The sequence below is a fragment of the Erpetoichthys calabaricus genome, chromosome 2 (genome assembly GCF_900747795.2).
Source record: "Erpetoichthys calabaricus chromosome 2, fErpCal1.3, whole genome shotgun sequence".
Classification (NCBI taxonomy): Eukaryota; Metazoa; Chordata; class Cladistia; order Polypteriformes; family Polypteridae; genus Erpetoichthys; species Erpetoichthys calabaricus.
Genome location: NC_041395.2, coordinates 252,951,863 through 252,964,291, shown reverse-complemented (window position 1 = coordinate 252,964,291; position 12,429 = coordinate 252,951,863). Strand labels below are relative to the sequence as shown.

Here is a 12,429-nt window from a genome sequence, read left to right as displayed (position 1 = left end):
TTATTGTGAATTCCCAGTTGCCCTATTATGGACTAGTAAGAAAAGCACTATATAAATGTAAAGAATTATTACTATTGTTATTTCTATGATTATTATTCGTATAGGTGAATGTACCCTTTACACAATGGCTCTAGGTCTGTCTCTCTGTACCTTCAAAATCACGCTCAAAAAATGGATGGCTGTTTCAATCAGCATTTTTTTTTTCCTTTAACAAGACTGCTATTATTCTTTTATTTGGAGCCTTGCAGTTCATTGCCCTTTGTGTTACTTAGCATTGTTTAATCTTTTAAGTAAATAATAAAAGAAGGAACGAGGGATTTCCATTGAATGTTGGCTTTGAAGGTTTTCTGTTATGTTTCAGCTGTGCTTAATCCTTAGATCATGTCATTTTTCTTGCAAACTACCGAATCGGATAATTCTAATTTCATGATGATCATTCCTATAAAATTCACAGCAGGAAGTGGAATGCCAACATGACACAAGATTTGCAGTGTTTTGTTTTACTTGTAGTAAAATCTGCTTATATTATGAACATGAGCATTTTTAATGCAGTCTCGAGATATGTTGCACAAGTTTTAAATGCATCTGAATATCACGCATTTTTATTTGGTGTATGGAATCTGTTTATACAATGATTTGCAATGCCACTGTGCCAGGGTACAAATACAAGTCAAGGTACAAATTCACCATGGCACTTTGGGGAGTCCTATCCCTAATCATTTTAAGGGTGTGAAGTATGTGTTCAGTTCACAAAAAATAAGAGAGGAAAGTCATCAGAAGCTGTCAGTTTGTGACTTTAAGGTGACATTTTGTGTGTTGTTTTGCAGTAGAGCTGTTTGCTGTAATCATCTTGATAGTCAAGGCAGCTAACTCTCTCTCTATATAAAATCAAATGTCTGTATGTCTGTCCGCTTTTCACGAGAGAACTACTTAACGGATTTAGATTGGGTTTTTTTCTATAATTTGCTTGAACATTGATTTTGCGACTTCTCTCATTGCGCTGTGTATCATTGTTAGCTTGCCGTACCAATTTATTTGTGTGAATCCGAGACAGATGCAGTGGGCCAAGGGGAGGAAGGCAGGGCCCTCCTCACTCATACGCCAGCCTCAGGGTGTATCTTACCTCTGCTTAGCTAGCGAATGAGAGAACTGCTTATCGGATTTAGATCGGGTTGTTTTCTGTAATTTGTGTGAACATTCCGGTTGATTTTGTGACTTCTCTCATCGCACTAAGAATCATAGTTCACTTGCAGGAAAGATATATTCGCACTAATCTGGAACAGACAGGCAGCAGGCCGAGGGGAGGAGAAAGCTTGACGTCAGAAGTAGGGAGCCGGGTGGGGCCCTCCTCACTGTCCTGTTCCCCTAATACGCGGGCAGAGCCACGGGGGACAGCTGGTAGAATATAAAACAAAAAAGCAGCCCACATCACAAAGGTGAAACAAAAGAGATCAATTTTATGAATTAGATTATGTGTTATAGTATAATTTAAACTGAGTTTACAGATTTTTCTGTATTTTGGAGACACTCCCTCCTTTCAGTAGTTTGTAAATAATCATTTAAGGGCAGTTTCACCAAAATTGAGTGAGGGGCATTGTCCAGCTTTATGGTGGTGCAGTTGATCTCTTGCAGCATGCCATAATTTTTAGGTCATTTCTTAATTAGTGCGCCTATTTTACGTTAAGAAAACAATCAAGCATTGCATGCGCAATTATCACCTGTTAATGAGCTGCAGAAATGTGTGTTCTCATGGGTTCCTAGCAGCGGGCGGAGCATTCGTAAAGACAAATAACTCTTTTTAAAAGATTGGAATCTGGACCTTTCAGTGATGCGTAGAAAAGGTCATGGTCTACTATTGATTTTTGTTCAAGCCCTGATTGTGAAACATCACTGATTTCAAGGTTTGATTGACATTTTTGCTGGTGGGAAAAAGCTGGACTGAATTTGATGCAACACTACTGGCAGTCCTGGCAGTAGCGCAGAAATTTTAACTGTGAGGTGTATCAGCTTTTCGACTGCATTGTGATATTTGGGGACAATGCTCATCAACTGTGTTTCGTTGCCTAGTGGTGTGTATTTCCTTGTGGTGCCTGATGCTTTGTGGGATACGCCAATCCCTGGGTCGTCAAACAAGTGTCTAAGCTTCACGGAACACACACTTAACCCAATTATTCAGTTTTATAAAGGTAAATTGCTCAATTTATATTTAAATTTTAGAGTTAAAAGCTTTTTTTTAAAGTTACATTTGTTCACCCTCAGAACTGTATTGCCTCGCAGTAAGAAGACCAGGGTTTGTGCCTCGGGTCCTCCCTGTGTCGAGTTTGCATGTTCTCCCTGCATGTCTGTGGATTTTCTCCAGGTGCTCCAGTTTCCTGCCACAGTCTAAAAGACATGCAGATTAAGTGTATTGGCGATACTAAATTGGCTGTATTGTGTGGTAGGTGTGTATGTGTGTGTGTCTTCGCTTGCCCTGCAATGGACTGGCACCCTGTCCAGGGGATTGTCCCTGCCTTGGGCCCTGTGCTAGCTGGGATGGGCTGCAGCACCCCCCGCAACCTTTTTCAGGAATAAGCTGGTTAGAAAATGAAGTTCCAGCACTCTGTGGTTCAATTTGTAATCCAAAAATTAGAAATTTGACGACTTTATCTTGAAGTGTGATGTTTTCTAGGGGATGTAAACATAAATCAAACTTCTTTTCTAGGGGTGCAGGGCTTTAAAAGGTTGGGAACCATTAGGTTAAATGGTGAGTGTAAACTGACTTTGTAAGAGTAAGTGTACCCTATGATGTGCTACTGCCTCGGCCAATGTAGACTTCTGACATTGACATCAGCAGCCCTAAACATGAGATTCTGTAGTTTTGGTGGGTGCTTTTGAAGTCCCATCGGTAGGGTGAACAGCAGAGAAGCAAAAATTATGAAACGGAAGATTAGAACCGTTAAACAGACTTTTAAAAAGGTCAGCCCATTAATTTTCTGAATCTGCTTTGCCCAATTATATTATCAGTCGAACAGTTACTTTCCACCAGCACTGGTTGCTGCTGTACTATGAGAAGCCCCATATACAGTTTAAATATGAATGGGTGGGGAAACTCCACTCATTATCCAGCTTACTTTAATTGTCCCATTCCGCTAGTGTTGAATTAGGGTCCTGCTCAAAGCAAGCTAGTAGTATGTATGCAATGATTTCTGTAGGCGGTTTTTTTCTTTTTTGGTAATTATTTAGAAAATGAGAAAGGTCTTAACTTGTTCTTAATGTTTAAAAATGTTTTGCATAGCCCTTTTGCTTTATCACTATCATAATCAGTATCTGTGTACACTGCATACCAGGAATACAATTTTAACAAGAACAAAGCCCCCCTCTCCTGTCATTTTAGCATGTACATGAAAGTTCCCTGAAAGTATTAAAACAATTCTCTGATTGCTTTTCAAGATGTTTATTTTTTTACACATAATCAACTAATCGCTGAACATATCTATCAGAATGTGAATGACAGTAAGTTACATTTAATAATTGTAATCTTTATGGTATGTGAACCCTGCGGATGGCTCAGAACAGAGGTGTGTAAGTGATTAAAATGTTTAGAATCCCTGTTTAGAGCAAATAAGGTTTAACATAAACCCACATATGTCTCTCTTTATTAAACTGAATTCTCGTAACAGAATGATCAAGGAAAAATCCAAATTATCACAATAGTAGTGGAAGAAGTGATCCAGCGAGAATATTTAAGCATCGAAAATGTGCACAAGTTTTCTATCTGTATGATTACTGTGGATTAAAGGGTATGAAACAGTGTTGTGAAAGCCATACAGTGAATTGCAAATACTGAAAACTGCATCTCGCATTAGGTTAGGTTTGCTTTATTTTATTTACTTACGTACAATATTTACTTGTTGATGGTAATGAAAAAGGGTCATTTTGCATTTAATTACTTAGACATTAATTCAGCCTGCATCTTAAAGCGAGTGATAAAAGTTAACATTCTTCCACCTTTTTTCAGAATGTGCTTATCCAGTTCAGGATTACAGAAAGCAAGAAGAACAGTAATGGGCATATCACAGGATCCTGACTTGGGCAGACGAATACACAGACTCCCTCATAGCAGAATAATTTAATTCAGCTAATTAGTCGTTCTCATTTTCATCATCCATTATTTGAAATGTAAGCTTTTTACACCACAATCCATCTTCCATCCGTCGTGAATTGCAGGACACAGGCTGAAAATGCATAAAGCGGAGCAGTGCAAGGAGATCCTCACCTTAAGTGAAAGTTTCAGCACTGACACCAAGTAACTATGTGTGGTCGTGTACACTTGAGATCTTAATTATGATGTGGTAAAGTAACTTGGAAGATTATTAAGGTAACCGACTATCCGCTGCTGGTCTGTCAGATATTTGAAGGAGATGTGTTCTTCTGGCCAAATTATTTTAGGACTAATGAAAATGACAACACAGTTTTGTTACAGTTCATTTTGTAAGTAACAAAGTTTCTTTTTGAATGTTTCTGTGTGAAGTGAATAGTTACACCACATTGAACGGTGTTAAGAATGAAGGTCATTAGTTTTTCACTTTAATGACTGCTATGAACGATGCTAGGTGAAACAGTTCAATCTGACATCCATTATTCACCACTATGTGGTATTGCGCTGATATGCTTGTTCACGTGTAGAATAAAGGCCGCGATCCTTGTGCTCTGCGGGGACTGAAGCACCATTTTAAAGATGTAAGCATTGCGGCTTTTTCTCAAGCGCGCACGGGTACACTGTCAATAACTCCCATTTTTTAAAATAAAACCGTTTAGCAGCGTTATTTAAAAGTTCAGCTTTCAAACTTTAATATCGCTTGCGTCTTAAAATAACAAACATTTAGTGAGTGGGAAGTGATAGCTTGTTCTTCCTTTTGATCTTATGAAATGGAATGAATTAAGAAAAAAATGAGTCATAAGATTAATTGATGTATACGTCTTTATATTACTTTTCATTTGGGAAATCCCCATAGCATAAACAACTATTTTTAACCTCTATGTAGCACTGCAAGCTTCTTTTTCCATCGCTTTACTTTTCTTGAAGTGACTCCGATGGTGGAAATATGTTTACTTATTTATTTTTCAATGATTTTTATTTTGAATGGATTTTGGAACAATGCACAAGAGATTACCTGTCTGATCTCAGTCATTAGTGGTTCCCTATGCGCCTGAACCAAGTACAGTTAGTCTTATTAAACATGCAGGAGGAAACAAAAGCTGGAGTCAGTAATAAAGTATTTACATTTTTTCAGATTTTTACTACAAATGTAACACTTTTAGGAATAAGACACAATGCGTACAAAAATATATCATTCATTCTAAAAAACGGATATTAAATTGCTTCAGTATTATACAGCCTGAAAAACATGTTGGCATGATGTATACACGCAGACACAACAAGGCACCGCAGAAAAGCGAAACAAACAGCAAGCACTTATAACACCAACAAATACGTCTTTTCTTTCAAATAACTTAACGTTTCTTTCACAGTTATTGCAAATATATCTCTGTAGATTAAATCTTTCGGAGCGTCCAAGTTGTGATTGACATTCATGTTATAACGCAACAAAAGTCAGTTTCTTCTCGTTCCGTGCTTTTTACAAAGACACACACATGTAAGTTTTAATACTAAGACAGAATGCTCCACTTTATTATAAGTATTATTTCAACTATCCCAATCTAGCTACTTTATTTTCAGAAAACGTTTAGTTCAAGATAATATGGCCAAAGTGCATTTTATAGTTTCTTTAAACATTGTGACCTGGTCACATTAGGGGCATCACTGTGGAGGAGACGCAGCCCCCACAAACCACCTTGCATCGTCACTTCTTGAGGGGGTGATCACCAGTCCTTTCTCGGGCTCTTCAGACTGCCCAAGTTTCTCAAGTGTAAAGCCCATCTTCCCCTCGCAGGTCCTCGCTTTTTTTTTTTTTTTTTTTTTTTGTCCATTAGTTTAGTGTTTCCAATTTCAGTCTCTTCATACAGCTCGTGGGGGGCACCCCGTGAGCTGACCTCCCCCTGCAGCGCACATGATGCCCGTGGATGTGCTGACGCTGACCGCTCTGTCCGAGTGGTTGACTTGGGCGGCTGCCGATGAAGATTTCCTCTCTTTCTGGCGAAGGTGGATTTTTGTGTGCCGTTTCCTTTCGTCGCTCCTGGCGAACTTGCGCCCGCAGAAATCGCAAGCGAACGGTTTCTCTCCGGTGTGGGTCCGGATATGGGTGGTGAGATGGTCGCTGCGGCTGAAGTTCCTCATACATATCCGACACTGGAAGGGTTTGTGGCCGGTGTGGATGCGGATGTGTCTTGTCAGCTCGTCCGACCGGGAGAACCTTCGATCACAGCCCTCTGCTGGGCAGGGATAGGGGCGTTCATGGACCGGTGTCTTACTTGGACGGTTGGGGTACTTCCTGGGCCGCAGAATTGGTCTTAGAGGTAGATTCTGAGGACTGTACGCAGTAGGCAGCCGTGGCCCCTCTGAGGATGCCCCTACCATAAAATTCCGAATAGTGTTCAGGGGAGTCAGTGGTGGAGGCACCCTGATTGATTCAAGAGGGCACGGAAAGGGCTTACGGTCGGGCATGGATGATGGAATCTCTCTCTGGCAGGGAGGCTGGAACAGGCTGGAGTAGTCCGGGATGATCGGGAACAGGGCGCTGTCCGTTGTAGGTTTAGGCGAAGAGTATGATGGCGGGGGATAGGAGATAGGACAGGTGGAGGTGGACAGAAAAGCCGAGGGGTCCTGATACACGTCCCCACAGGCTGAATAAGGAGGTGGAGGTGAATAGATGTGGTCCATGTCGGGCTGGTTCTGTGCCATGGTGCAGCTCAAAGTACTGGAAAATGGATTTGGGGAGACTGAAGATGCTGGCGATGAAGATGAAGAGGAAGGCTGGGTCATACCCACACTCACAATGTTGATTATGCTCTCTGGGTTCCAGTTGGCACCAGGATACTGAGAGTCAATAGAAAATTTGCCCATGTAAGTGAAGGTCTGATTGCGGGGTGCCGAAGGGGGCGTGAAGCTGCTGTTATAAGGCAACTCAAGGGGCCTTTTCTCTGTGCTCATATCCACATTGACCATGCCATCTGTAAAGACACATAAAAAATAATGTTTAAATATAGGCATTCAACAAACAATAATAAAACCAGTTCCTGTAATGAAGGAAATGCGCTTTACCACCCATGCGATTCGTCAGTGCAGCAAAGTGTTTGAAATTGCCGCTAACACCCCTATAACCGAACTTAGCATACGAGGATACAGGATGCGCTGACAGCAAGAAGAGTCGCTGTGCTTCTGAAACTTCGGCGTAAACAATCTAGCACGTTGCTCCTTGGCATCCGTAAACAGATACGTTAACAACATTCAGACAGTAATGACGTTCAGAAACAGAGGCATAAAACCAGTCATGTCACGAAACCTATGTACACCGAGCGCAAGACAGAGGAAGCTTAGCATACAGAATAGACACAGGTGTTGCTTACCTCCAGGAACTCCGTTAATGTGCTCGTAGTGCCCTCCTAAGTCTGTGTTGGGGAAGATGGCAACTGATGCCGGTAAAGTCGTTGCGATTTCGTCCACCGAGTAAACGCTCTCAGGGATCTGGTGCACAAAACCGCTAAGAGTTACGGGGGTTTTCTCTACGGTTTTGGCAGTCATCATTTACCCTGCGCTAGAAGCTTTGCACAGCTTGTAGTGTGCAAATAAATATTCACTGTAGTATTTACCGCCTTATTTTCTTTACCTCGCCGGAAAACTGTTATCTTAGTCTAGCTGTCATAGAGAAATAAATCTCCAGAATCAGTTGAGGCTGTAGTGTAAATACAACAAATGATTCTCCCAACAGCAGGTCTGTTTGATCAATGCGTGTGTCTGTGAGGTACTATGTATTTATGGGGAGTCTTTCAATGATCTACTACGTCACTGACCATAAAAGGACTGAAGAAAAAAAAAAAACTTGGGCTGGGCGGGCAGCAGTTGTGACGAAACATAAGAATGCTTTCAATGGAGAACACGAGCATGTTCATTTCCCTTCGTGCTGTGCTTCATGTTTGGAAAAATATATACATTTACATGGATATAAATATTTATATATCATTTTTTATTTTCAGCATTGGTTATTTATCCCATACTGTGAAAGATGACATTTATTCAAGTAAAAGTTTGTCGATTGCTGAAATCTTTCAGTTACTACAAGGAATTCCGGTTGGATGCCCACTCCATAAATGGTACTAATCCGGTAAATTAGGGCACGGCCCCTGTTCAAATAAGGAATTTGTTCCGGAAAAAAGAGTATCGGAAAACAACGAGATTTGCCGAGCGTGTACAGCAAAACCGCTCAGTTGGTTACCTGCCTGAAAACCACAAAAGTTTAAAAGACACCCTGACGGAATGTCATCTTTTCTGAATTAGTGGTGGAAAATGATCTAATTAAAATGCTTCTGGAAACTATTTGTGCTATTTATACAGTAAAGGAAACTGTATCATTTGTTCATTTATAAAACACACTGTTTGGACGTACAGTTTTTTAATATCATTCCAAACATTTTTTATTTACGGTGATGATTTATAAAACGAGCATTGCTTGCATTTTAACCAAAATGATCAGCATCACTAAATTTGAAGTGTGTCTTGCATGGGGGTGCTTACGTGCCTGTGCTCTGAGATGGCCTGGCGCCCAGACCAGGGTGTGTTCCCGTCCCTTGCCCAAAATCGTCACTTGTAATGCGCTGTGTGCCCTTCGACGAACTGACTCCCCTTTCAGGGTTGCTTCCCACACAACGCCCGACGATGGCGACTCCGCGCCCCTGAAGTGCTTGAAAACTAATTAATACGTGGACTTGCTCAGAAAATGGAGGAGTAAACAAGAATTGTGCTATTTATTAACCAAACCACATTTTCACACCTAAAGTCACTTAAAGATTTACATCGGTATATTTTGCATAATAGTTTTTGTTTGTTTTTTTTTTCTGGGGTCTGATCCTGCCGCAGTTTTATAAACTAGTGTTTATTAATATCTGTTTCCTGCGTAGTGGGTATAAAATGGCAAATTGTGGATTGTTTTTTAAGCGTTTTCATTAACTGCATGCTGATATCGTTCCTAAACGTTTCTCATGGCTAAGTATTCCAAAAAAGGATAAACTGCACATTATTAATATTATTACACGACCCAACAAATGTCCAATTCCGTGTGTGTTGCGCGGTCTTCAATTACTATAGCCCGGTAAACATCCTGGGATTAGTCGGGCCAGAGTTGATTATCTCACTGTTGCCATCCGGTGGCTACAGGTGAAACTGTAACGGCATACTTAAAGCAGCAAGTCAGACTGCCGATCGGTAATTAAACTGAAAGGAAAAATTAGGTGAACTTTTCAAAGAAGTAGGGCACATCTGATCCACCATATAACAATATTCCGGGTGTTTTAAAAGTGAAATTAGCTTTACGAAACAAGAAACTTTAACTATTCGAACTCAATCACGTATATATACCCAACACAGAATAATAAGGAACAGAAGATTACAATATTCCACGGTCAAGAAGCAGTGCTGTAAAGCTGCTAAAGATCTTACCACCAAGAAGCTAAGAATAGAGATCATTCCAGTGAAAGTGCCGAAAGGATAACTACAGTATTTAAACGCTTGACAAAAAAATCTTCGGGCATTTGTAAGCAAAATTTTCCGTAGGTTGACAAAGTTAAGTGTTAATACATGGGGAGGGGGTGTCGAGAGGGGGCGGAATATTGTTTCCATCGGAGTGCACAATTTATGTAAATCGCAACATTGCTAAACACATAAATCTATGTAACTGTATAATTAGGTTAAAACTCGACTTTAAATGTTATGGTTAATGCCGAGTCGTTTTCTTTGTGTTCATCGCATTCTTTTGTTTAGTAAAGCCTTCTTGCTGAAGGCCACCAGTATATACGACAAGCGTCGAAATCGTATTTATTATTACAGTTCACAGGATCAAAGCTCCTCTACGCTTCAGTTAAAAGCCATTTGGGCTTCTTTAATTTTCCAGCATTTTGAAAGGAAAACTGAGCACAGCAATACATAACTAATGCCATTTATGGATTCGAAAAGTATACTTGCAATTCCAAGATACAGTATTAAAATATGACTATAAAAGGGTAAAGGCATGTAAGATAACATTCCTAGGAGCGGACAAAGGCAGATAACTTTAAAAATGAAAATACGGCAAAAAGGCTTCTGCATAGAGGTTTTTTTTGAAGAAGAAGAAAAAAGGGGGAGTTAAATCGATAACAAGGCGGTTAACATAACTTGGTAAAATTAAATTGGTGTATGTTTGTTTTGCCCCACTTGTTTCATTAGTCGACTTCCAGTCGTTATTGTACAGCGTTCAGTGTCGGGAGTAAAAATCTCCTATTTAACGAAACGAGATTAATGCACAAAATTGTGTCTTCTCGTTTGTCAAACGGCCCGTTATTCCTACGTTATTATGTTATTATGGATGAGCTGTGACACAGGATTATCGGTGTCTGAGATTAGATGTTATTACATTATCTGTAACTTTTCATATCTATCTATCTATCTATCTATCTATCTATCTATCTATCTATCTATCTATCTAGACACATCTTAAACGTAATTTTCCATTTAGAACATTACTGTAGGTATATTGAAAATAACAAAAGTCTTTATCCTCTTTAGTCCTTTTCAATCGCTGTGGTTCTTTTTTCTCCTCTTCTCAAAACTCTTCAATTAGTCTTTTGTAACACAAAAATAATAAACGCTATGTTTATATCGATGGTGTTTTAATATAAACTACTGTTAAGTATTTTGATCATTAAACGCCTCTTTTCCAATAATTACGGTTCTGGGTGAGTTTTTGATTAATTCATTTTTATCCTTACACAGCTGCCGATATTTCGTACAACAGATAGTTAGTGCCTATGTATAGATCTCAGCATTTTCAAGTTTATTCTTACTTAAATTATGGTATTTTACAGCATAATCTGCATAAAGTCATTAGGTCCAAACTTGAAAATTCGGAGAAATTGCTTTTTAAACTGTCAACGCGGTGTGATGCAAGAGCCATTAAGAGGCCGCCGAGTGCTGAGTCAGGCTCAAGCAGTGTCGACACATCTGGACGCACGCACACTTTAATCTGCTCCTCCCAGAGTACCGCAAACGTCGTGCTGGCCACTGTCCTTTCGCGACGTTTACACTGAGAAGCTGCAGGTCTCCGCAAAAGTTACGTACACAATTCATTTAATGCATATGAATGCCAAACACAGGAGATCTGAAGTTATAGTCCGAGCGAAAGCCACCCGCTTCTCAAAAGTGAACCCGTTTTATTTGCATTTTCAAAAAGACATGCAAATCTCGGATGAAGTTGTAACTCACAGTTACTCCCGTTTTTGAAACGGTTAAAAACATAAAACGAATGGAACTGGAAAATTATAAATACAGTACCTTGTCTTATTTTTGCTGCCAGTTTTCACTTTGAATTTCTATACATATGTTACAAATGTTCTGAAAATAAACAAATGCATGACAATAAAGAAACAAATAAATACATACGTACATAAATCCTTATACATTGGTAGCTCTCCAGGAAAAATGACGCTTTTATTTTCTCGAGTAGTTCATTATCAATACAAAAATAACCAAAAAGTGTCTTAGGCTACGATTCTTAATGTTAATTCTTAACATTATTGCGTCTGGTATTTTTATTTTTTATAGTTTATCAGATGTATGTCTGTATTTGTTTAAACGAAAAAAATAATATATAGGTACGAGTGGGTGAGCTGAACTTCGAATCGCTTAAGGAAAAATGATAGTTTGCTTCTGCGGATTCTATGGCTTTGGTTTTGTGGCGCTGTCTGTGGCTCAGTTTCGTGGGCGTCCATGAATGCTTTTCCCATTCCCGTTCCCATGTTAAAAATGATCCCGCTAATGATAATAGTCCAGCTAAGGGAGAAGTCTTACTCTCCCTGTTCTCACCACCACACTTTCCTGCTTCCTGACTAAAATCGATGTGGTAAAGGTAGACCGCATACCTTCATTGCGTAAGTGGACAGGACAAAATGAAATACCGAAGGAGAAAGTCAAATTGTGCACTCCGGACCATCATCACAGGGTCAGAAGAACGTCAGGATGTGTCCGCGTTCCGTAACTGGGGTACCATGACCCGTGCGAACTTACGGGGTCTTTCATAATAATTCTTTTCATTTATATAGCGCTTTTCTCACTATTCAAAGTGCTCAGCAATTGCAGGTTAAGGTTCATCTCTCATAAATACCTAAGACGGATAAAGCATACCCCCGCCTGTCGAATGTATGTCTTTAATAACAAGCTCTGAATTTATTTAAGGTTATTTTATAAAAGTACGTTTCAACTAATCATTATTTCTGTTTACCTTTCTTTTACCGGGCCAAGAAGAA

General features: G+C 39.7%; 1 protein-coding gene across 1 annotated transcript; it reads right to left on the bottom strand.

The window, feature by feature from the left end:
* Positions 1-5,087: 5,087 nt before the first annotated feature.
* egr2b (early growth response 2b) lies at positions 5,088-7,893 on the bottom strand. Its single transcript, XM_028795376.2, has 2 exons — positions 7,507-7,893; positions 5,088-7,110 (listed from the first exon to the last, which is right to left on the bottom strand). Exons 1-2 carry the CDS (start codon positions 7,682-7,684, stop codon positions 5,999-6,001), a joined length of 1,290 nt encoding a protein of 429 aa, XP_028651209.1. The 5' UTR covers positions 7,685-7,893; the 3' UTR covers positions 5,088-5,998.
* Positions 7,894-12,429: the final 4,536 nt, after the last annotated feature.

What these genes read in the sequence shown, in the direction of transcription:
- egr2b (XM_028795376.2), bottom strand. Translation starts at nt 7,684, where the DNA reads ATGATGACTGCCAAAACCGTAGAGAAAACCCCCGTAACTCTTAGCGGT. An exon ending in CATTAACGGAGTTCCTGGAG is followed by an intron (nt 7,111 to 7,506) that starts GTAAGCAACACC and finishes GTGTCTTTACAG; the next exon opens with ATGGCATGGTCAATGTGGAT.